Source organism: Schistocerca nitens, chromosome 1 (genome assembly GCF_023898315.1).
Source record: "Schistocerca nitens isolate TAMUIC-IGC-003100 chromosome 1, iqSchNite1.1, whole genome shotgun sequence".
Taxonomy (NCBI): Eukaryota; Metazoa; Arthropoda; class Insecta; order Orthoptera; family Acrididae; genus Schistocerca; species Schistocerca nitens.
The window spans coordinates 1,300,419,085-1,300,445,506 of NC_064614.1; the positions used below are offsets into that span (position 1 = coordinate 1,300,419,085).

At 40.4% G+C, this 26,422-nt stretch overlaps 1 protein-coding gene across 2 annotated transcripts in view; it reads left to right on the top strand.

Annotated features, from left to right (window-relative positions):
• The first annotated feature begins 9,709 nt into the window (after positions 1 to 9,709).
• LOC126202429 (mitochondrial import receptor subunit TOM22 homolog) overlaps positions 9,710 to 26,422 on the top strand; it is a 59,576-nt gene continuing 42,863 nt past the window's right edge. The window contains exons 1-2 of one of the 2 annotated variants that reach the window (XM_049936866.1): positions 9,710 to 9,893; positions 10,034 to 10,141. In XM_049936866.1, coding sequence (XP_049792823.1) covers positions 10,055 to 10,141 — 87 coding nt within the window. In that variant the 5' untranslated portion in view covers positions 9,710 to 9,893; positions 10,034 to 10,054. The other variant, XM_049936865.1, reaches the window with a different exon arrangement.

Consider the following 26,422-nt stretch of genomic DNA (forward strand, 5'->3'; position numbering starts at 1 on the left):
AGAACCCTAAACCGTATGAGGGTAGAAGTGCCAAAGTGCAAGACAAACCTGCAGCAATGGGATTTCCTAAAAGAGAATGAGAACACTCTCTGTCTGTGTGGTTCTGTCCAGGATCCTCAACACCTGCTTATCTGTCCATATTTAGACCAGTCCTGCACAATGAATGACTTATTGGAGGCAAATGACAAGGCCATATTGGCTGCTGATTTTTGGAAGTTTGAAGTCTACTTCCGGACACAGAAAGTAAGTACCACAACTTTACTTCATGGCGTTTCACACTTGTGCATTGCACTTAATTAGATACCTTTCGTGGTCACTTCTCATGGGCAATATAAGCTTCATGGGGTTCATGGTGCAGTGCTAAATGTAATCTCATTTATTTGCAGGTTTGGACATTTGGTTTTGTAAACTAATACTGGTGAACACTTCGTTTTTCGTCTCTTTATGTCTTGTTCAGTCTCGATGAGACACACAAGCTTTGTTAGGTTAACAACAGGTTTAAATTTGGATGACAAACAAAAACTTGTTATGTCATTTAATGGGTGTGACAAGACTTCTGAAGTGTCACTGCTCATTGTAGCAACCAGTTCAGATGTAAACTAATACAATAAGTAATGAAGTTTAATTTACAAGCATTAAGGACTGTCACTTCACTAATAATGTATTTTCTAATATTTGTTGTATTGTGATATTAGTTTACATCTGAAATGATTGCTACAATGAGCAGTGTTCTCTGGTAGTCTCTTGTGGTACCCACTGTGTAAAGTCAAACGACTGTACTGCAGAGGGTTTAGAAGAAATTGCGACACAATTATGCTGTTTTGGTTGTATATATTCTGGGGCAGCCTACTCATTGGAATTCAGAGGTGGTTTGTTTTTTGTGCTGTCGAGTGTACTATATAAGATAATAGGACGCCACAAACTTGTATTTCTGTAAACTCTGGTGTATGTATTGTAAATCATTGTTTATTATGTAACATTATATATACAATATGCAAGCTATATTTTCTACACTGTAAGCATGATGACATGTCCTATGTTATAAGTACACAGGTATACAATAAGTAATTTGTGGGACCACTAAAAATCATAATCACAATAGTTTTAAAAAGTGTAAGTGAGGATGATCTGTCATTGAAGTATGGAGTTTGTTTTATGCTCATGTATTAGATGTTTCTCGAGAACAGACCTCTCAATAAAAATCAGCATGGATTATGTAAACAAAGGCCCACTGGAGCACAGCTTGTTCTGTTTAATCATAAGATCCAGAGTCCATAGGCAAAGATGCTCAGATTGATGCCATATTCCTTGACTTTAGGTAGGGATTTGATAAAGTTTTGCACTGTCATTTAGTGAACAAAACGAGAGGTCATCAAGTGTTAGACCAGATCTGGATTCAGGATTTGCTAGCACACAAAACTTAAAAACGTTGTTCTTAACTAGGTATAACTGACAGATGTAAATGTAACTCTGACAGTATTGCAACAGAGTTTTATGGGGCCATTAATTTAAAACCCCATATGACAGCAGCGAAATGAAAGAAGACCTACAGAGGATGAACTGTAACTTTCTTACAATAAGTAGGCATACACCATGACTGTTCAATTACACTATTGTAAACATGTCACTGAAACCAGTAACCATCGTAAAATACCTCTGTGTAACCGTCTGGATCAACCTTAAGTGGATTCAGCAATGAAAGTAACTAAGAAAAGCCAATGCCCGGAAGGTTTTTTGGGTGTATAATAAGGAAACGTAATTAATGAGGGAATGAAGAAACGTCGAGAACTATTAGTGATTATTACTCACCAGTCTGACATTCTTACCAGCTTAGCTTAACAGGAGAGAGAGAGAGAGAGAGAGAGAGAGAGAGAGAGAGAGAAAGAAAGAAAGAAGATCCGATGAAAAGCGGCATGTTTCTTCACCCACCCAGTTGATCGATGCGTCAGTAATAATAATAATAATAATAATAATAATAATAATAATTTTATTGTCTTTAAGCCATTACAGCGATAGACAAAGTCATACACACAATACAATACAGTACAGTACATGCTATAAAAGAACAGAATTGTTAAGAACTTTACAGTTTAATATCACAGGTCATGAAATCCTTTATAATGTAGAATGGGTTTACAACTAACCAGTCATAAAGTGTTTGTTTGTATTGTTGCTCTGGTAAATTTTGTATAGCTTGTGGAAGTTTGTTAAATAATTTGTGGCCCATAAGTTCATAGCTGTCAACTGATTTTGACAGTCTGTGGTAGGGCGTATAAATAGAGCTGTTTGTCCTAGTGCTGTAACAATGTATATTTGCCCTGCGGTTTACTTTAGGTAACTTCTTTTTTGTGTAGATTAAAACATAATAAATATATAGGTTTATTACTGTCATGATTTTTTGTTGAGTAAACAACAATTTACAATGAGCCTTGTATGGTGAGCCTGTAATTATCCTAATAGCTTTCTTTTGCAGCAATAGTATATCATGCACACAAGTGGAGTTTCCCCATAAAATAATGCCATAGGATATGATGCTTTGGAAAAATGAGTAGTAAGATACTCTAACATAATTTTTAGGTACACAGTGCATTAATCGCCTTAACAAATAGATTACCCTAGACAATTTACCACTAATATACTTAATATGTGGATTCCAAGAAAGTTTATCATCCAAATATACCCCCAAATCATCTGATGGAAACTTGTCTTTTAAACTAAATACCATCTGCTGGGTTTTGCTTTCACTAAGCAAGAACCCATTTGCTTTAAACCAGAGTGAAGCTTGCTCAGTTGTCTCTGTAACACATGTTTTAAGGCTATTAAAATCATTACTGCTGTTCAGAAACGTTGTATCATCAGCATAGAGTACTGTTCTGGATTAAATAAATGATGGCAGGTCATTTATCATTAATAGGAAAAGGAAAGGGCCCAGCACGGATCCCTGCGGAACACCTACCCTAACTTGTTCTATACTGGACATTTCTTTCCCAACACAGACAGCTTGCTTACGGTTTTGTAAATATGATCTTAATAGCTTAAGGCTGTTACCTTTAACACCATAAAAGTCCATTTTTTCGAGTAGTAGTGTATGTTCTACACAGTCAAAGGCTTTGCTTAGGTCACAAAAAGTCACTTGAGCAAAGCATTTATTTTCAAATACTTGATGGATGTATTTAACAACATTGTCTATGGCATCAATGGTTGACAGGTTTTTCCTAAAGCCATACTGTGATCCACTTATTAATCCTAAGTTATCAAAGTAAACAGATAATTGTTGGTAAATTATGCATTCTAGAACTTTTGAAAAAACTGGGACTATGGATATTGGCCTGTAACTTGAGACAGAATTTTTATCTCCTTTTTTATGTACTGGAACTACCCTAGACAGTTTAAGCTCATCAGGGAAAAAACCCTCCAGTATACACTTGTTTATGCAATATGTTAGGGGGTACACTATACAGTCTATTACTTTCTTCAGCATGTTACAAGACAGGTCATATATGTCTACACTGTCTGATGATTTTAACTGCTTCACTATTCTTAACACAAAACCAGGTGAGACCTCAGAAAAATTGAAGGTACTTGTGTTTGTTGATGACCTAGCAATATTTTTTGACAGTAACTGTGATGAGCTGATTTCAGGTTTAATTATAGCACTTCCTACTTCCTCAACTGATTTAATAAAAAAGTCATTAAATTCCTGGGGAGAGATACTAATTTTGTCACTTCTTTTATCTTTGGCGACACTATTTATTAGAGTCCATGCTGCTTTGCACTTATTGGTGGATTTCTCAATACTTCTGAGATTGCGTGCTTGTTTGGCTTCCTCAATTGCTTTTTTGTACTCATTCCTAGATCTAACATAGGCTAATTTAGCATGGTTGATTTTCAGACTTTTATAACTATTGTACATCAACATAACTTGATTTTTCATAGTAGACAGCTGTTTTGTATACCATGTATTTTGTCTATTTGGAACTTTTGCTTTTAGGATTCTGTCAGTTACTTTGCATTTCCTTATTGGTATGCAGTCATTAAAGTGTCCTAAAAATGCTTTGAAAAACCTATCAAATAGTACCTTTGCTGGCAGATAATTGCTTAGAGTATAATGTGTCTCATCATAACACAGGCCAAACCAATCTCTGTTAGAAAGGGACATGCGAAACCTGTCAATTTTCTCATCTGTGACTGGTCTAGTGACCACAACTTCTGGGACAAGCCTATTTACATTACTCTTATCAAGAGGGAACCTACTTGTATAATTTAAAGATACTGAATCATGATCAGAATATGGAAATACTGTCACAAAACATAATTCTTCTGTTGTTTTAAAATTTACAAAAATATTGTCAAGACATGCATGTTCTCTTGTAGGCTTGTTATTGACTGAATGTAAGTTGCACAGTCTTAGTAGGTTTTGGAGTTCAGTGACAGTACGTTTTTGTGTTGTGACATCGAATTCAGCATTCACATCTCCACCTATCACAATATCATAATGTATCAATCTAGTATCTGTAAGTACATGTAACAGCAGGTCCAGTTTTTCTAAAAATACACTCCTGGAAATTGAAATAAGAACACCGTGAATTCATTGTCCCAGGAAGGGGAAACTTTATTGACACATTCCTGGGGTCAGATACATCACATGATCACACTGACAGAACCACAGGCACATAGACACAGGCAACAGAGCATGCACAATGTCGGCACTAGTACAGTGTATATCCACCTTTCGCAGCAATGCAGGCTGCTATTCTCCCATGGAGACGATCGTAGAGATGCTGGATGTCGTCCTGTGGAACGGCTTGCCATGCCATTTCCGCCTGGCGCCTCAGTTGGACCAGCGTTCGTGCTGGACGTGCAGACCGCGTGAGACAACGCTTCATCCAGTCCCAAACATGCTCAATGGGGGACAGATCCGGAGATCTTGCTGGCCAGGGTAGTTGACTTACACCTTCTAGAGCACGTTGGGTGGCACGGGATACATGCGGACGTACATTGTCCTGTTGGAACAGCAAGTTCCCTTGCCGGTCTAGGAATGGTAGAACGATGGGTTCGATGACGGTTTGGATGTACCGTGCACTATTCAGTGTCCCCTCGACGATCACCAGTGGTGTACGGCCAGTGTAGGAGATCGCTCCCCACACCATGATGCCGGGTGTTGGCCCTGTGTGCCTCGGTCGTATGCAGTCCTGATTGTGGCGCTCACCTGCACGGAGCCAAACACGCATACGACCATCATTGGCACCAAGGCAGAAGCGACTCTCATCGCTGAAGACGACACGTCTCCATTCGTCCCTCCATTCACGCCTGTCGCGACACCACTGGAGGCGGGCTGCACGATGTTGGGGCGTGAGCGGAAGACGGCCTAACGGTGTGCGGGACCGTAACCCAGCTTCATGGAGACGGTTGCGAATGGTCCTCGCCGATACCCCAGGAGCAACAGTGTCCCTAATTTGCTGGGAAGTGGCGGTGCGGTCCCCTACGGCACTGCGTAGGATCCTACGGTCTTGGCGTGCATCCGTGCGTCGCTGCGGTCCGGTCCCAGGTCGACGGGCACGTGCACCTTCCGCCGACCACTGGCGACAACATCGATGTACTGTGGAGACCTCACGCCCCACGTGTTGAGCAAATCAGCGGTACGTCCACCCGGCCTCCCGCATGCCCACTATACGCCCTCGCTCAAAGTCCGTCAACTGCACATACGGTTCACGTCCACGCTGTCGCGGCATGCTACCAGTGTTAAAGACTGCGATGGAGCTCCGTATGCCACGGCAAACTGGCTGACACTGACGGCGGCGGTGCACAAATGCTGCGCAGCTAGCGCCATTCGACGGCCAACACCGCGGGTCCTGGTGTGTCCGCTGTGCCGTGCATGTGATCATTGCTTGTACAGCCCTCTCGCAGTGTCAGGAGCAAGTATGGTGGGTCTGACACACCGGTGTCAATGTGTTCTTTTTTCCATTTCCAGGAGTGTACATTGGTTATACCCTTAGGTGACCTGTACAGGGAAATTACAACTAACTTAAAACTGTCTATTACTATACCAGCAGCTTCAAAGTTCTGTTCATCACACAGAAAATCTAGATCTAATCTATTGACTGTACTGCTAAGTTTCTTGTTAACATATATTGCCACACCACCTCTTAAATGCAATTTTCTGCAGTAGCTACTGGCTAGATTATAATTATCAAATTTAATAAATGTAAGTTCACTCTCACTAGCCCAGTGTTCACTTAAACAAAAGATATCAAACTTATTTTCTAATCCAAAGTCATTGACAATAAATTCTTTATCCCTTACTCCTTCAATGTTAAGATAACAGATTATAAAATCAAACCCGCCTTTCTTTACAGATGCACTATTTTGCTGAGAGGCTATTAAATCTCTGGCACTATTTATCTTATGGGCTTCTTCCCCTTGCTGCCTTCTACTAAAAAATCATTTAGACGTAATGGAGGTACAGTTTTCCGTTTGCCCGCTACACTTGATACTGCTTCTACTCTTGGAGGTCTCTTGGCTTCTTCTTGTTCATGGCATGATCTAAGTGGCTGGGTTCCCACTGTAGGTAGTTCAAATGTTGCAGAATGGACAGCTGGATGACCTGTTGGTACACTTGTTGCTGAATATGCTGCCACTTTTGCTGTTTCTGTTATCTTAGTTCCTGAATGAGGTGTTCTACCTGTTGTAACTGTAGTTACAGCTTCTTCTCTCTCAGCACATTCTTTTGTAATCAGTGATACCTGATGTTGTGTTACTGCTGCAACAACGAATTTCACTAGCAGACGGAATATGAGACATGTTTTGGATCATAGAAAGGTTACCACTGAAATTGCAAGCACATAAATTCGTTGGAGAAAAGCATGGTACACACTATTCTGTCTTACAATAGATTTATTCACAAGCGGTTTTGATCATTGATCACATTCAAATTGTGACAACTTCAGAAGTCATGCGTGATATTTATCCAGAAAAGACTCCTGCTGACTTGCAAACGTCAGAAAAATATACTTCACGCCATAATACCGGTTTTCCACTTGCCTAAGGCAGTGTTATGGCTTGGAGTATCTTTGTCTGACGTTTCTAAGTTAGCTATGGCGTCTTTTATGGTTGAATAAGATGTATGACATGTGAATGTGTCATAATATTTTTCCACTGTAAAGATGATCAGTGATCGAAACCGGTTGTGAATAAGTATATTGTAAGACAGCATGGTGTGCATGCATTTCTCCAAGTATATTGATGCTGTTGACAGTCACCTGAAAAAAGAATTGTTTCATGCACATTCCAAGAGTAGTAAGACAACATATAGCTTCCTCCTATGCATGAGGAAACGGCAGGTCTATATAATCTGAGCAATTACAGCTCATACCTAGTTTTAACGACAGTCTTTCTGAATAAAACAGGAATATGGGGCAATATACAGGTTGCAGAAGCACCCTTCAGCATACACTATAGGATGTCTTAATGAGTGCAGCTGTAAATGTGGGTATCATCTCTACCGACAAATGGGATTTGGATCAGTGAAACTCACAACTGCTGCACCGGACAATTGCATGGCGTCCAAATAAGACAATTCTCAGTGTTGGCATCCATTAAAATGTACTGGATTTTACAGCATCACTGATTACTCAATAACAGATTGTTTTCCTCAGTTAATTAATCTTTTGGAACCTCTGCAATCTTGTTAATCATTTGAACTCTGCAGTCGAACATCATTCTGTTTGAGTTATCCAACTTCTCTCATTAAAGTCGATTAACCCTGGGAATCCTATGTTGACTAATTACATCAGACATTAGAGACATGATGGACATAAGAAATTAAAAGTACATAGTTGAGAGCTATTTGTCTCTCAATATTTTAATTACTAGAAGCAGAAGAAGTATCATATTTCTGCTTTGGCATTCCTCTAATTATTTAACCTCTTATTATTTAACCAACAGGCTATGGCAAAAGCCCTCTATGCAATGCATTCTTCGTTCTTCACACTGTCAGCTAACAGTGTTTCAGTGCTGGAGACGACAAAAACAAAACCATTCTACTATCTATGTCTAAAAACAAGGTGCTGCTTATACTAATGACACTTTCAAATCATAGGCACAATAACATCTGTTATAGCTAAACCCATCAAGTCCTCTAACTCTGGACACTGTTTCAAACGTGACCAGTCGGACTGCTGTGCTGATGTGACCAGATTGAAGAGAACACGTAACGTGCTGTCATAATGGACAGTACACACACACACACACACACACATACACAAACAGGATGACGCAGGTAGCATGGGCCATTCCAAATGTGTCCAAAACGAGTAAACATATCATGGTGTGGTTTTCGAGTTTTATTTTTTTAATGGAACTATGTTATGTTGTCTGTGACAGTAATACGACATGTGTAGAACTATAATATCAAAAAGCAACAAGATAACAGCTTCGCAAACCAGTGTCCTGCCATGAGGGGAAGAAGTCCCACACTTGCCTGCCCTGCTGGATAGTAGATGCGAACAGACACGAGACTCTGGTATGGTCAGTGTGCTTAGCTGTGTGCTGGACGCCTATCAGTCTGTCCTCAGCTGCTGTAGCAGTCATGAAACTTGCTCGTCTAGCTGTAGACTTCAACAGTGTACACAACAGTCGGAAAAATCAGATATGATTTTGATGTAACGCGTATATCGCCAGACTGTTAGAGTAGCAGTGTGGTTGTATACTGGAAGGGAGTCCTCAGTTTGCCAGGCCTACACCATCCCTCTTTCCAATATTATAAACAAAATTCAAGAAATTTTAATCTAGGAGACTAAAATACGCGACCAAAAAGGAGCAACAGCTGTTCAGAGAAAGGCCATTAACATTTTTGCTGTGGTATCAGAAACATTCACGTGTCACTACAGAGCCACTTGAATCTACAGATGGGATCAGCTAAAGGAGTATTCTGTGAACACTGCATTACAATCCTTTCCACATTTCAGACTTTAACTTCACTTATAGTTCTCTGCATGGTGTCTATGAATATTGCAAAGTGGTGCGAGGTTTCTAGGCAACAATCTGTATGCAGATCAATCTTTCCAGTATACCGCACCGCTCAGGTGAAAAGAGTCACTGGCTGAGAGAATTTGAGTGACATTGCTACTGGTTTGGTTCCTAACAATCCAACCACTTTGCGACATAACGTCTTCTTCTTTAAATGAAAATTTTATGTTAACTTGCTGCAGTTCAAAAAGCATAAACTTGTTTCCATTTAAGCTCGACAAAATGTGAACAGTCTATATGGATGAAGTATCTTAGCATACATAACTTGATTTCTGCTCATTGTCCCGGAATTCTTCCTGAGAATTGGATTCATATCTTAGATTCGTTCAGTGTGTCTAACTGCACAGCAAAAAGTCGTTTCGGGTTTGCCTCAGTAAAAAAGTCATGTTTGTCCTTTTTTTCTCTGGCACTTAGATACTAGTACTGCCACTGCTCTTTATCCAAACGAGATCACTTACTTGCCTTGTCATCGTAAATGCGCATGTGGCTATTATTTCATGGCTGCTCATAGATCGCTGTACAACTGTTGAATTTGAGCACTACAGTACTCCCTAGGCTCCTTCACTGCTTACATCTAGTTCCGATTAAACATAAAATAGAAGTTTCTAAAGACTTGTGACATTTGACATGATGGAGCTGTTGTATCCATGAAAGTCATTGTAATAAGACATCTTGAACACTCTTTGCCTAGTTGCAAAGACTATAAATAGCGTACAGCGGTGTCGTTTTATGTAAGGTTAATTGAGTTCATTTTTAAGAATGACCGGTCTTTACTAATGCCGTCCAAAATGCATCTGACTTTGTTACCCGCTATGTATGTATGTCCTTGGAAAAAAGTTTGACTAACATTCTACAAGAAGAAGCAGGTACTAAGATCTTTGTCTCCGTGTTCAAGCTGTAGGGCAGAAGTGTGGTGTGTGTAAAATTGTACGGCGTGGGACTTCGTTGCATCCTCGTTTTAGGAGGATTGAAGAAGTGCTAAATTATCTCTTTTCTTATGGCTCAGATTGAGGAGGTCGACAGTGGAATGGAATCCTTAACAGCAAGTAGTAAAGACCTTACGCCAGAGAAGATCCGAAGCGGTTCTGACGATGAAGATGATTTGTCGGATGAGGTGAGAAATAACTATCTTATTCTCCTTGACAGCGTTTTCCTTAATTGCTATTTGTGCAGTCAAAACCGTAAAATAACAACATATTGTCAGTTTCTAGTTGTCGAAATATGTGCCTATTTTTTGCTTAAGGGACAGTCATTTAAGGCTAGTAATAGTTTATGGTATCCATAAAGGAAAAGTAAGTGACTGCAGCGTCATCTCAGGGTATAGTTAAAATTTCATACCCATGTCTACCAGAGGAGCTACAGTTTGTGGATGGAGATGACATAATCATGTGAGGGCCAAGATGTTAAGCTAGTAAACTTAATGCCTTTGAATTTCTGAGATTAGTTTATAACTGAAAGCAACCAACGTTTGAAAGAGTTTGTAATTGAAAGTCGGGAAGGAATTTACTTCATAGGTTAACTTGGATCATTTAAACAGTAACTTCTCACTTGAAGCGTTTTAAGTTCCCCACCGAATTAAGAGACACGAGCAATATTTTGAGAAATACAGGATTTTGTGTGTAGCGCATTCCTGTGAAGGAAGCGACTTAGAAAGTATTAAATGGACAGTGTAAGACTTATAGTAGTAGCAGGCTTCAGAACTACATCCAGTCATGTTACTGTAATCATGGTTGTGTCTAGTGGCCTCTGATAGAAGTCTTGACAATTTCAGAATGCATTAACACGCTTGGATTCAGAATAAGAGCTAACGTGAATTAGAAATCTTTGGTTTGTGTGTGTGTACTACTGATATCACTCTCAAGTCATTGAGATTCATTAAGCCTATGGCATGAATTTGAATTTCAGTTAGTGACTAGGTGCTGGACGTTGACTACATTTTCAGAAGTAGAAAAATTTAAGATACTGGAAAAACAGCACAGTGTTTTGATAAAGAGGGCATGTTTGATAATGTGTACAAGTAAATTAAGAGGGTTTTCACACTTTACAAATTGATCAAGCATGAAAAGCTGTATTAGAACCAACGAGGCAGTTGGGGACTCGGCTGTGGTATCTATCCAAACACTCAGCCTCCTCCTGCATCCCCCCCCCCCCATTTTTGTTGTGACAGTCTGATCTGAGACTTAGCCCGAGGTCTTGGTTGGAAGTTCGTAATTAGGTTGAGTTGGCAAAATCAGCTAATGTTAATGCTAAATAAGAATAGTGGCACCGTAACAGATGGACCAGTAGTGTAGAATAATGTTTACGTTTGTGCCATATTTAAATGCAGTTTCCCATATTTAATGCATTTGCATCATAAAAACTAAAATTGCAAAGTAAGTTCAGAAAATTTAAATTAGATGATCACATTATCAGTATTTTGATACACATTATGCACTTATTTCATGCATAAAATAAGAAAATGGTGAGAAGGTCCACTGTAACTTTTACTACAAATGAATTAGTGGTTGGAACAATTTGCTTTCTGAAATAAGATAACCTTCTTGGACTTGCAGAATTTCTTGCTAGAAAACCAAAAGTGTGTAGATTAACATTTTTCTTTGGGGTCATGGTACAAAAGCTAAAATTGATGCTGAAATGTGTCCGATTTATTACAATATTTGATTGTGGTTGTGTTTAAGATATCTCCATTTAAAATAAACATGATTTGTCCATTTTTGAATTGTGAAGAAGGGTGTGTGTAAAAATAAATGTAAGAACGGTTGAGTGATTGAAAGGGAAGAGTTCAAACTTTGTTAGTCCATGAGGTGTGATCAGGTAACATGATTGATAAAGTACTGATAAAGTGCAGTGATTGTCACATTCTCAGGATGCCATACTTTGTTATTTAGACTGTATAGTCAAATGTAATAGTGTCAGAGATAGGGCCTTATCAGTAATCTATTAAACAGCAGTTACTCTTAAGTTGGTATGTAGATTCTGAAACTGCATATGTACCATCACACGTTTTCAAAAGTGGAATGGGCATAATCCAGAAAACAGGACAGGCAGATAAGTGTGAGAACTATCACAAAACACTTAGCAGTTCTTGCACAAAAGGAGATTGAGGGTCTATTAGATGTTCGCTAAAGGTAATGACTGCGAGGAGTCAGTTCCAACAGTATACTTGAAAGAGGAAAGATGATTTAAGAAAATTAAACACTTTAATAAAGTTTGTTGACTAGTAGAAAATGTTTGACAATGTGAAATGATGAAAGAATTCAAAATTTTTACTTAGGTAATTGACTACAGGGAATGACAGATAGTATACAATACAAAGAGCAGAAGGAAAAGCTGGAATGGGAGACAAAGAACAAAGTGCTCAGATTATAAAGGGTGTAAGTCAGGCATTTAATCTTCAACTCCTGATATTCAATTTATATATCAAAGAATCAGTGAAAATAATGAAGATTTTATGTTAAAGCACATCATTGACGAGTCCCTGATATTGATGTCCTAAGTGATAGCGATGGGGTCAAGGGAAATGTCCGATTCCAATTTTTATATATATATATATATATATATATATATATATATATATATATATATATATATAGAGGGAAACATTCCACGTGGGAAAAATATATGTAAAAACAAAGATGATGTGACTTACCGAACGAAAGCGCTGGCAGGTCGATAGACACACACACAAAATTCAAGCTTTCGCAACAAACTGTTGCCTCATCAGGAAAGAGGGGAAGGAGAGGGAAAGACGAAAGGATGTGGGTTTTAAGAGAGAGGGTAAGGAGTCATTCCAATCCCGGGAGTGGAAAGACTTACCTTAGGGGGAAAAAAGGACAGGTATACACTCGCACACACGCACATATCCATCCACACATATAGACACAAGCAGACATATTTCAATATGTCTGCTTGTGTCTGTATATGTGTGGATGGATATGTGCGTGTGTGCGAGTGTATACCTGTCCTTTTTTCCCCCCTAAGGTAAGTCTTTCCGCTCCCGGGATTGGAATGACTCCTTACCCTCTCCCTTAAAACCCACATCCTTTCGTCTTTCCCTCTCCTTCCCCTCTTTCCTGATGAGGCAACACACACACACACACACACATATATATATATATATATATATATATATATATATATATATATATATATATATATATATAGTATTGATAGTTGCGGTGTGATTATAATTTTTGGAGGAGTTTGTTTCTTAATTTGTGGTATCGACAATTATGGTTGAGCTATGTAGATGAAGGGAAGTGACAGATTCCTGTCTATATTTTAAGTGAAGCGGAATTTGGAAATTTTGTGGTGTTTTTATGTCGTCGTCTTGTGTGGTTTGGGATCATGGTGTGTGTCTGTCCCCACCAAAAAACCCCAATTTTCTGCGGTGGTCCCGTTAGTTTGATTGTATTTTTAGTGAGAGATGTTTGTTGGTTTTGTATGTATTTTCTTGTTTGTTGTTGTTGACGAAATGACATCATAGGCGCCATATTGGAGACATTGAGAATGGTAATTTCTGTCATATTAGTGACGTCATGGGTCAAAGCAGACGGGTGGAATCTGACGCTTCTGTAATCCCCAATACTTTTATGTAGTGTATTAATATCTGTAAGTAAAAAAGCTTACAGCTGCTGGAAATTATTCATTTATTGCTTTTCGTGCCGTATGGGTGGACTGTTGAATAGTAGATAGCAAAGAGGGGAAAAGAAAGGTGATGATTATGATGTTCGGTTTGTAAAGCACTCAACTGTGTGGTCATCAGTGCCCGTGAGAAGAAAGAAAACAAGTTGTTAGAGATTGAGCACCAACTCTAGTGGGGCAGCAACTTCAAGAAACCATCGTGGTATTCATTTCAGTTGATGAAGGTAAATCTTAAAATTTAAATTGGGGTAACTGTATGGAAATTTTAACCTTGCATCTCTCCGATAAGAGCAATGTCTCAAGAACAACCACATCATTCAGATTGGAAACAGATACCTACTGGCTACAAGCAAAGAAGAATACAAAAAATTGAGTTTATTAATATAGCATGGCTTTCAATATGTAATGTATACACAACGCCAGCTATCTTGTTCACAGCTCAGATATGCTTCTCATCAAAAAAAAGATCCTTGCGAAAAAATGTAACTTTGGGTTATTTTGTACAAAATAACATGCCCAACACTAAACGTTGTTGGGCCATAACAACTTTTAGCATTGTACTTGATAATGGCATAAAAGCCAGAATCTAGATACTACAGAAGATAAATATAGTAATACACAGTCAAATGGCAGTTTGTTCTTTTAAAAGCATCCAACAAAATATGTTACAGGCACTGCAAGTTGATGTAAAGTCATATGGTATAAGAATTTGTGAATGGAAAGTGGCTCTTCATATTACGAAGCAGAACACTCACCCTAGAAATACTGTATCCATGTTTCTAAACAGTACATTAAACCTATTGTAAAATATCTTACGTGCGATTCAATCAACAGCAGTCTTCTAAAGCCCTTTATTATACTTTTATCACTATTATTTCATCAATTTATGGTGTGTACTGCATGTGTATTATTTGCATGTATGTTTTTTATGTATGTTTTAGCTGCCGTTAATTGACAGAGGCTAAACAAATTACTGAATAAATAACATTCAACTGAAGTTAGAATTCTGCTCGCAATAAACGGAAGACTATCACTTTCTTTGAGCAAATTATGGCAGGCACTAGATTTGATCAAATAAAGTTGACAGAAGGTGACAGTTGACAAAAGTTCTCTCTTACATTACATCAAATATATTTATCAGGCTTAAATATATGAAAATGGGGGAAATACGTGCAAGATACACCTCTCACACCTATCTTTAAGGGTTTTTATCCTTAAAGCTATAATATTACTTTCTACATGTCAGTGGAAGCTGTGACACTTCTAATATCATTGGTCTCGATGACTGATCCATGTAGAAACTTCCAGGGCGAGCATTTTCATCTCGGAGCAGCATCTGCATCCAACATTCTCAATTATTTGTTGAACACACTCCAATCTGCCTTCCCCTTCAGTTTTTGCTCGCTACACACTTCGTACCATGGAAGTTACTTCTTGATGTCTGAACACATACCCTATCATCCTGACCCTTCTTGTCACTGTTTACCACATTTTCCTTTCCTTGCACATTCAGTGGATAAACTCATTTTACCAGTTCACTTAATTTTCAACATTCTTCTACAACACCATATTTCCCTTCGTCTCAAATGCTTTGATTCTCTTTCCTAGTGTTCATGCTTCATTTCCATACACTGTTGTTCTCCATACACACCTACTCAGACATTTATTTCCGAGATTAACACAAATAGTATACTCATTTCGGCCAGAAATGCCATCTTTGCTTGTGCAAGTCTGCTTTTTATGTCCTCCTTGCTTCATCTATTATGCTACTTTGTTACCTTGGTAGCAGAATTTTCACTTCATATACTTTATGCCCCCCCCCCCCCCCCCCCGGGTTTCATAAGATTATTGCTTATCTTATTTCTTCTACTCTTCTCTCTCTCTCTCTCTCTCTCTCTCTCTCTCTATCTCTATCTCTATCTCTCTCTCTCTCTCTCTCTATCTCTCTCTCTCTCTCTCTCTCTCTGCAGAAAATCAGATTGTGGTAGTGTGTAGGCTACTGTATGAAAGGTTATTTTACTGTTGAGCTAATATCTTTAAATGTTTTCTTTTTTTGTAAATTCTACATATAAAAGATGACTCAATCATAAAGATTATTGTGAACATATCAGCACTTTACTAGGCATGGTCCTGTTGGAGGTGGTATGCTCTTGACTCCCTTAACCAAATAACTTTCCCAGCTAGTTGTAGAGGGAGACCTACAGTTTAACAAACTCCAACATGGAATTTTTCACACCAATGAATCATTACCAGAGGTGAAAGAAGCCATAAGTGACAGAAAAAAGGTCTAGGACCAACTGTGGTGCTGAATCCAAGGTTTTGGATTGGGAGCAATTGAAAGGAATGGGTAGTTTCTTCAGAAGAGTTTATGAGCACCAACAAAAGGAAAACAAGGATAGTGAACATAATGAAATAAGTGATGTAGAGGGCATTAGATTAGGAAATGAGATGAGATGTAACAATAGTAAAAAAAGTTGTGCTGTTTGGGGCGAAAAATAACTTTTGATGGAGGTACAAGAGAGGCTATAAAATGCACACTGGCTTGTAGAAGCAAAATGTCTGAAAAATAATTTTTAACACTGAATTTAAATTTGTGTTATGAAATATTTTCTGGTCTATATCCTTGTACAGAAGTGAAATGTGGGCACTAAACAGTTCAGAAGAGAAGGGAAGAAAAGATTTTGAAATGTGGGGCTGTAAAAGAATGAAGAAGATTAGATTGGTATATCATGTAACTGAGGCACTAAATCAAATTGAGGAGAAAAGAAATTTATGGCAAAACTTGACTATAAGAAGGAATTCTGAAGCAACACAATTGTTAATATGGCACTTCAGGGAAGTGTGGGAGCAAAAATTGTATAGGGAGACCAAGGGATGAATTGGTCAAGTCAGTGAAGGAAAATTAAGGAAATAAATTTGTGTAGTTGCAAATTTGTGTACTGTGATAGCAGCAGGGTAATAAAAAAATACTAAAAATCTTGACTGTTGAGATGTGAATGTGGGGGTGGTGGTGGTAATTTGAAGGTCACTATTTTATGTCTTTCTAGAATAACTAGAAGACTACCGCTTCTAGCGAAAATGTTTCCCTGTACAAAATTAAGCTGTATTAAATTCCATACAAAAAAATCTTATTCATTTTTCTCTAGGACGGATAGTTTCATGTTGCAGGTGATGGAAAAATTGCAGATAATTACAAATAGTTGTTTTTAATACTACAAAGTTGATGATTATTGTTATGTGAACTTGAATAAGAAGAAATGTTAGATGTGTACCACATGTTAAGTGCAGTAGAACTGTGTTGAGAGACAAAATTGTATTCTGGGTCTACAACAGGGTGGAAAGTTGGGGGGAGGGCGGTGGAGAATTGGAGGATGCACTTACTACCTTCATAGGTACGCTAACTGAAGAGTGAGCAAGCAAATCCTGATCCTCTCTCCTACCCCACTAAATAACAAAAAACTACAGGGTGTTTCACAAAGTTACACCAAACCTTCCACAGCTCGTCTTATGAATCACTGGCGCCTGTGTGTGTGTGTGTGTGTGTGTGTGTGTGTGTGTGTGTGTGTGTGTGTGTGTGTGTGTGTGTGTGTGCGCGCGTGCAGATGTTCCCTGGAGATGTTTATTTTCCATAAAATCCATTAACACTATATGCACTACAGATGTGGAGTACTACAAATATTAACAAAAGAAATGTGTATGGACAGAATCTATGTAAATCTTAGCGCATTGTTCTACAGTACTAGATGGGAAATTGATTCCTAGTCACCCTGTACAGCAGCTGTTGTTTCTTCTGGGAAATTGTCTTCGCCCACAATGAGTGCTGTTCACTTTTTAGTTTACAGACTGAGTATACCTTCCAAGCATTTCCTGTCCACATCTTACAAGTAGACAAAATAACTTCACTTAGACGAATGGAGAAACTGGTAGAAGCTGACCTCGGGGAAGATCAGTTTGGATTCCGTACAAAAATTTGGAACACGTGAGGCAATACTGACTCTACGACTTATCTTAGAAGAAAGATTAAGGAAAGGCAAACCTACATTTCTAGCATTTGTCGACTTAGAGAAAGCTTTTGACAATGTTGACTGGAATACTCACTCTTTCAAATTCTAAAGGTGGCAGGGGTTAAATACAGGGAGCGAAACGCTATTTACAATTTGTACAGAAACCAGATGGCAGTTAGAAGAGTCGAGGGACACGAAAGGGAAGCAGTGTTTGGGAACGGAGTGAGACAGGGTTGTAGCCTCTCCCCGATGTTATTCAATCTGTATATTGAGCAAGCAGTAAAGGAAACAAAAGAACAATTCGGAGTAGGTATTAAAATCCACGGAGAAGAAATAAAAATTATGAGCTTCGCCGATGACATTGTAATTCTGTCAGAGACAGCCAAGGACTTGGAAGAGCAGTTGAACGGAATGGACAGTGTCTTGAAAGGAGAAGTCGGGTGATGCTGAGGGAATTAGATTAGGAAATGAGACACTTAAAGTAGTAAATGAGTTTTGCTATTTGGGGAGCAAAATAACTGATGATGGCTGAAATAGAGAGGATATAAAATGTAGGCTGGCAATGGCAAGGAAAGTGTTTCTGAAGAAGAGAAATTTGTCAACATTGAGTATAGATTTAAGTGTCAGGGAGTCTTTTTCTGAAAGTATTTGTATGGAGTGTAGCCATGTATGGCAGTGAAACATGGGCGATAAATAGGTTGGACAAGAAGAGAATAGGAGCTTTTGAAACGTGGTGCTACAGAAGAATGCTGAAGATTAGATGGGTAGATCACATAACTAATGAGGAGGTATTGAATAGAATTTGGGAGAAGAAGAGTTTGTGGCACAACTTGACAAGAAGAAGGGTCCGGTTGACAGGATATGTTCTGAAGCATCAAGGGACCACAAATTTAGCATTGGAGGGCAGCGTGGAGGGTAAAAATCGTAGAGGGAGATCAAGAGATGAATACACTAAGCAGATTCAGAAGGATGCAGGTTGTAGTAAGTACTGGGAGATGAAGAACCTTGCACAGGATAGAGTAGCGGAGAGATGCATCAAACCAGTCTCAGGACTGAAGACCACAACAACAATAACAACTTGTTTTTATGCAGTAGAGGTATTTTCAGTTTATTGGCTAAGTATTTATTTTCAGTTGTTAAATAAGCTATTGTGTAATAGCTCAACAGTAGGAGCTATCAATTGTCAACCACACTGGAGATCCTGCTCCAGGTGCAACATGCTGTCAGTATATATATAATATGAGGGGTGTTTGAAAAGTCCGTTCAAAGTCAGAGATATGGCACCACCGGCTGTATCGAGGTCATGTTTAGGTAGCAGCATCTTTGGAAAGAATGCACAGGAAGTTTGTCATATTGGTCTATTTCTTTGTGTTTGTCATTCGTGTGAATCAAGGAAGTCGAGTGATTGTCAAAAACTGGACGCAGAAGAATTTTGTGTGGTGATTAAACATTGCTTTATGAAAGGCAAAACACCTCAGTAGACTAAAGAGAAGCTTGATAAACATTACGGTGACTCTGCACCTTCGATTAGAACAGTTTATAAGTGATTTCAAAATTTTCAGAGTGACCATATGGGCACAAGTGATGCTGAATGTTCTGGGTGCCCTGCGGGGGTTAAGACTCCAAAAATCATTGATAAAATCCATGATATGGTGATGGATGACAGAAGAGTTAAGGTGCGTAAGATTGCTAGTGCTGTGGGCATCTCGAATGAACGAGTACATTTTGCATAAACATTTGGACATGAGAAAGCTATCAGCAAAATGGGTTCCGCGATTGCTCATACTTGACCAAAAACGGAATCGTGCAAAGTGTTCCAAGGATGGTTTGCAGCTGTTCAGAAAGAATCCGCAGGACTTAGTGTTGTTTCGTTACTGTGAATGAAACGTGGATACATTACTATACTCCTGAGACCAAACAACAATCTAAAGAATGGGTTACCAAGGGAGAATCTGCACAAAAAAGGCCCTTGGCCAGAAATGTTATGGCGACAGTATTTGGGGATTCGCAAAGGATAAACCTCATCAACTATCTGGAAAAGGGTAAAACTATTACAGGTGCATAGTATTCATTGTTATTGGACCATTTGAAAACCAAGCTGCAAGAGAACGCCGGTGATTGGACTGCAAAAAGTCCTTTTCCATCACGACAATGCACTGGCACACACCTCAGCAGTTGTGGTCGCAAAATTAATGGAAATGAGTCCAACTAGTTTCACATCCCCCCCCCCCCCCCCTTATTCCCCCCCTATTCTCCAGACTTGGCTCCCTTGGACTACTATTTGTTCCCCAATTTGAAGAAATGGCTGGTGGGACAAAGATTTTATTCAAATGAGGTGGTGATTGCACCAACTAATAGCTATTTTGCAGACTTGGACAATTCCTATTATTTGGAAGGGATCAACAAATTAGAACAGCATTGGACAAAGTGTATAAGTCTAAAAGGAGACTATGTAGAAAAATAAAAATGGTTTACCCCAAACACGTAAGTAGTTTTTATTTTTGCTCGGACTTTTCAAACGCCCCTCGTACAATGTTAATTTCATTGTCTCCACTGTCAATGGCTGGAATACTTTTCACGGTATGTGAAGATATCAAATACATAATCCCAGCCTCAACTCTCCCAACATCTGAAGAGGCCCAGAGGCTTAAATTGACTCCCTCTGCAACAGAACTTAATCACTTAGATGTTAAGGAACTCACGATAATTCAACACAAGTCAAGCGTTTAATTACAGCACATTACTGTTCTAGGTTTCAACATGATTAATTCTATTCCTTCAGGCATATTGAAACCCAATTTGCAAGATACACTGTGGGTGTGTAGTAATGTAGTAAGTGGCTCCACTCACTTCAGCCCATTCTATAAGTGCCAAAAATTCCTGACTGGAGGAGATTAAATACGGTGACTTTCTGGTCATTCATTAATTTACCATTGTGTACAACATGGTTACTGGGCTTAACAATGTGCTGTCAATAAAAGACAGCATCACAGTGCCACATTTACCAGTGCAATAACTCTCTCACCAACATTACATAGGTCCCTTATATCGTCACACTCACAAATTGAGCACTTCTCAGCCATTGTTTGTAGGAATGTATTTTACACAAAAACTCACTTAGCATCAGCAGATATTTACTCACTTAATAAATTGAAAAGGAGTACTGTATACAAACACTAGCTCAAACAAGTTATTTTGTATACTTACATTGGAGAACTGGACAGGGAATGCCGGGGAGATAAGTCAGTCTGTAAACTGAAAACTGAAGACCACTTGTGATGTAGGAAATAGCCTTTCATAGAAGGAAGATAAAACTGCTGCACAGCATGACTTAATTTCCCCTGTTGCAGTGTAGGTTAGTGTACAGAGACGTACATAGTCCATATGCTTTTCTTTTTATATTATAAGTTATCCATATCTGTATTCAGTAACATAGTGTTACTAAAACTGTAATAGAAGGGAGAACTGATAGAGGTACTCAAGGTACCCCTCCACCACACACTGTCCCCTCAACCTACTGGGAGTGTCTGTGCACTGTCATGAGTGATTCATGAGGTGATCTGGAGAAGGGTTGGTATACCTCGGTGACACACACTGATTGCTTTTTATGACGACGTGTGGTAAATAACATTGGGAAGTGTCTGCTCACTCTTCATGACCTATGAATGAGGAACTGCATGACCACAATCTGGTAACGTACCTTCCTTACATTTCCAGAACACAATTTATCCTCGAATATGGTTCTACTGCAGTTAAATAATGATCACCTTAATATTTGTTCTTGATCTAATTCATTTAACAGTAATCAAACAATGGCAAATCCAGGGTGGAATGTAACAATATTATGAATAGGGAAGTTGCTGCTCACCATATAGTGGAGATGCTGAGTTGCAGATAGGCACAGCAAAAAGACTATCACAAATAAAGCTTGTGGCCATGAAGGCCATCGTCAACAATAAATGTACACACACACAGAGGGAGAGAGAGAGAGTGCGCGCGCAACTCACACTCACGAAGGCAGCCTCGGGCAACTGAAACCGTGCTGCGAGCAGCAGCAACAATGCATGATGGGAATGGCGACTGGGTGGGGATAAGGTGGTGACTGCGGGGGGGGGGGGATAGTATGATAGGGATGGTGGACAGTGAAGTGCTCCAGGTTAGATGGAAGGCAGGGGAGAGATGGGAAGGGGGGGGGGGATTAATGGAAAAGGAGAGAAGTAAAAAGACTGAGTGTGATGGTGGAATGTTGCCCGTGTAGTGCTGGAATGGGTTGGATGGGTGAGGACACTAATTGAGGGCTGAGGCCAGGAGGGCTATGGGAACGTAGGATGAATTGCAGGGAAAGTTCCCACCTGCACAATTCCGAAAAGCTGGTGTTGGTGGGAAGGCTTCATATGGCACAGGTTGTGAAACAGTCACAGAAATGAAGGATGTCATGCTTGGCAGCGTGTTCAGCAACAGGGTGGTCCACTTGTTTCTTGGCCACAATTTGTCAGTGACCATTCATGCGGACAGACATGTCCACATAGAATGCAGCACACTGGTTGCAGCTTAGCTTGTAGATCATGACTGGTTTCACAGGTAGCCATGCCTTTGATGGGATAAATAATGTTCGTGACCGTACTGGATTACGTGGTGGTGGCGGGAAGATGTATGGGACAGGTCTTGCATCTAGGCCTATTACAGGGGTATGAGCCGTGAGTGGGGTAAGGGGGTTGGGAGCAGGAGTTGTGGAAGGATGGAAGAGTATATTGTGTAGGTTTGGAGGACAGCGGAACACCAGTGTGGTATGGGTGGAAAGGATAGTGGGTAGGACATTTCTCATTTCAGGGCACGACAAAAGGTAGTTCAAACCCTGGCGGAAAATGTACTTCAGTTGGTCCAGTCCGGAGTGGTACTGAGCTAAGAGGGGAATGCTCCTCTGTGGTCGGACGGTGGGACTTTGGGAGGTGGTGGGAGACTGGAAAGATAAGGCATGGGAGATTAGTATTTTTACAAGGTTGGGAGGATAATTATGGTCTGTGAAGGCTTCAGAGAGACCTTTGGTATATGTCGAGAGGGACCGTTCGTCACTGCAGATGAGACAACCATGGGTGGCTAGGCTGTATGGAAGAGACTTCTTGGTATGGAACGGGTGGCAGCTGTTTAAGTGGAAGTATTGCTGGTGGTTCATAGGTTTGATGTATACAGAGCTACATGTGTAGCCATCTTTGAGGTGGAGGTCAACATGTAGGAAAATGGCTTGTTGGATTGAGCAGGACCAAGTGAAGCAAAGTCATCAATGAATGTGAACCAGGTGAGGGGTTTAAGATTCTGGGTTTTTAGGAAGGGTTCCTCTAGATGGCCCATGAATAGGCTGGCACAAGACGGTGCCATGCGTGTGCCCATAGCTGTACCCCGGATTCGTTTGTAGGTAATGCCTTCAAAGGAGAAGTAATAGTGGGTGATGATATAGCTGTTCATGGCGACTACGAAGGAGGTTGTTGGTTTGTAATTCGTCAGGTGTTGGTAAAGGTAGTGTTAAACAGTGGTAATGACATGGGTATTAGGAATGTTACTGGGAAGGGAGGTGGCATCAATAGTAACCAGTTGGGCACTGTGTGGTAAAGGGACAGGAACTCAAATGCTTAGGCCCATCCCAGAACCTCTCCCCAGAGTCCACCTCTCTACTCGCCACTACCACTCCCTGAACTCCTACATTCTACATGGTGCCCCCACTGAGCAAATTTCTCCTTTCATAGACCAATACCTCCAACCTGTTACCTGGAACCTAACCTGGATACCAACCTTTTCCTCCTCCAACTTTCCACAGTTCCTGTCCCTTCACCACACGGTGCCCTCCTCATTACTGTTGATGCCATCTCCCTGTACACTAACATTCCTAATGCCCATCGCCTTACCACTGCTGAACACTACCTTTCCCAATGCCTGACGGATTCCAAACCAACAACCTCCTTCCTAGTCACCATGACCAGCTACATCCTCACCCTCACCCACAATTACGTCTTTTGAAGTAATTATCTAGAAACAAATCTGGGGTACGGGTATGGGCACCCGCATGGCACCATCCTATGCCAACCTATTCATGGGCCATCTAGAGGAATCCCTCCTAAAAACCCAAAATCTCAAACCCCTCACCTGGTTTACATTCATTGATGTCATCTTTGTGATCTGGATTGAGGGTAAGGACACCCTATCCACATTCCTCCAGAACCACAACTACTCCCCCCCCACCCCACCCCCCATTTGTTTCATTTGGTCCTACTCAACCCAATAAGCCACCTTCCTAGATGTTGACCTCCAACTCAAGGATAGCTACATCAGTACCTCTGTCTACATCAAACCTACGAGGTGCATTAAAGTTCTAAGGCCTCAGATTTTTTTTCTCCGGACTGGAAAGAGATAGAAACATGCGCATTGTTTTAAAATGAAGCCGCATTCATTGTCAATACGTCCCAGAGATGGCAGCACCGTACGGCAGATGGAATTTTACCGCCAGCGGCGAGAATGAGAACTGTTTTAAATACTTAAAATGACGACGTTTTCCTTACTCGAACAGCGTGCAATCATTCGTTTTCTGAATTTGCGTGGTGTGAAACCAATTGAAATTCATCGACAGTTGAAGGAGACATGTGGTGATGGAGTTATGGATGTGTCGAAAGTGCTTCGTGGGTGCGACAGTTTAATGAAGGCAGAACATCGTGTGACTACAAACCGAAACAACCTCGGGCTCGCACAAGCCGGTCTGACGACATGATCGAGAAAGTGGAGAGAATTGTTTTGGGGGATTGCCGAATGACTGTTGAACAGATCGCCTCCAGAGTTGGCATTTCTGTGGGTTCTGTGCACACAATCCTGCATGACGACCTGAAAATGCGAAAAGTGTCATCCAGGTGGGTGCCACGAATGCTAACGGACGACCACATGGCTGCCCGTGTGGCATGTTGCCAAGCAATGTTGACACGCAACGACAGCATGAATGGGACTTTCTTTTCGTCAGTTGTGACAATGGATGAGACGTGGATGCCATTTTTCAATCCAGAAACAAAGGGCCAGTCAGCTCAATGGAAGCACACAGATTCACCGCCACCAAAAAAATTTCGGGTAACCGCCAGTGCTGAAAAAATGATGGTGTCCATGTTCTGGGACAGTGAGGGCGTAATCCTTACCCATTGCGTTCCAAAGGGCACTACGGTAACAGGTGCATCCTACGAAAATGTTTTGAAGAACAAATTCCTTCCTGCACTGCAACAAAAACGTCCGGGAAGTGCTGCGCGTGTGCTGTTTCACCAAGACCCGCACATCGAGCTAACGTTACGCAACAGTTTCTTCGTGATAACAACTTTGAAGTGATTCCTCATGCTCCCTACTCACCTCACCTGGCTCCTAGTGACTTTTGGCTTTTTCCGACAATGAAAGACACTCTCCGTGGCCGCACATTGACCAGCCGTGCTGCTATTGCCTCAGCGATTTTCCAGTGGTCAAAACAGACTACTAAAGAAGCCTTCGCCCCTGCCATGGAATCATGGCGTCAGCATTGTGAAAAATGTGTACGTCTGCAGGGCGATTATGTCGAGAAGTAATGCCAGTTTCATAGATTTCGGGTGAGTAGTTAATTAGAAACAAAATCGGAGGCCTTAGAACTTGAATGCACCTTGTATGAACCACCAGAAATAGCTCCCATTAAACAGCTGCCACCCAACTGTGATTTTACCATCCAAATGGTACCTTTTTGTGGGAAATGTAATGTAGTTTTAATTATGTGCAGGTAAACAGTTGGAGTAGAAGCCATAGTGTTAATAATTAACACTTCTTTTTTAATTAAAGAAAAAACTATTAAGGGGGCCTGTACACCTGGTGCCCTACCCATACACTCACATCCCATGCGTGAAGATTTTTAGTATTTTGTTCGTAGCAGTCTCCCCTACAACTACACGCACTTTCGTACAGCTTACATATTTTGGTGTTCGTTGACTGAGCTAAATACTAAAACAGGTTCAGATTTATGTAGGTTGCAGTAGTTATTTGGAGAAGGGGGCTTGCATGGATAGATTCCGTGGAGATTTGCATCAAACCAGTCGTTGTTCTGTAGACCACCACCCCAACAGTGGGTTGGACCTACTTACAAGGGGAGGCCGCCAACTGTGAAATTCAGATTAGATTCATACTGCGCATAATAAAAGCTCATGGCCAGAGGTGTAATGTGGCAAAGCACCAAGATGCACTTCTCAGCCGTTGTCGAGAAAATCGACAGTTAAAAGAAACCGCTGCGGTGAAATACTCTCTACGATTAAGTTTTCTACAGCGTCGTGGCGCAGCGGTAAGCGCTCGGGTTAATTGCTTATGCATGTTGGTGAAGGCGGATCGCTCTCCAATTGTACTGCCTCCATTTCTCTCTTTTTTTTTTTAACAGGGTGTACCAAAGCTCTTCCGTCCGCACTGATTTTCGAAGATGTTGTAAGTTGCGCTAGGGACCGCATCTACCTTCTGTCGAAGTTAGCAGGCAACTACGCTGTTATGCGGCGGCTCGTTTCGGCCCATTCAACATCTGTCCTTCAAATGTAACGAGCGAGTAACGGAGTTTATATTTCATACCTGCCACAGCAAATTTGTGTTCGTGGGGTCTCTATTCTAATTCGAACGTTTGACTTACGCTATACGTATTCGTTTCGGAATATCGTTTCTACGTCTTCCGTTAACTATACGTGGTTAACATTATGAAGACAATTAATAACATTTGTGAAATA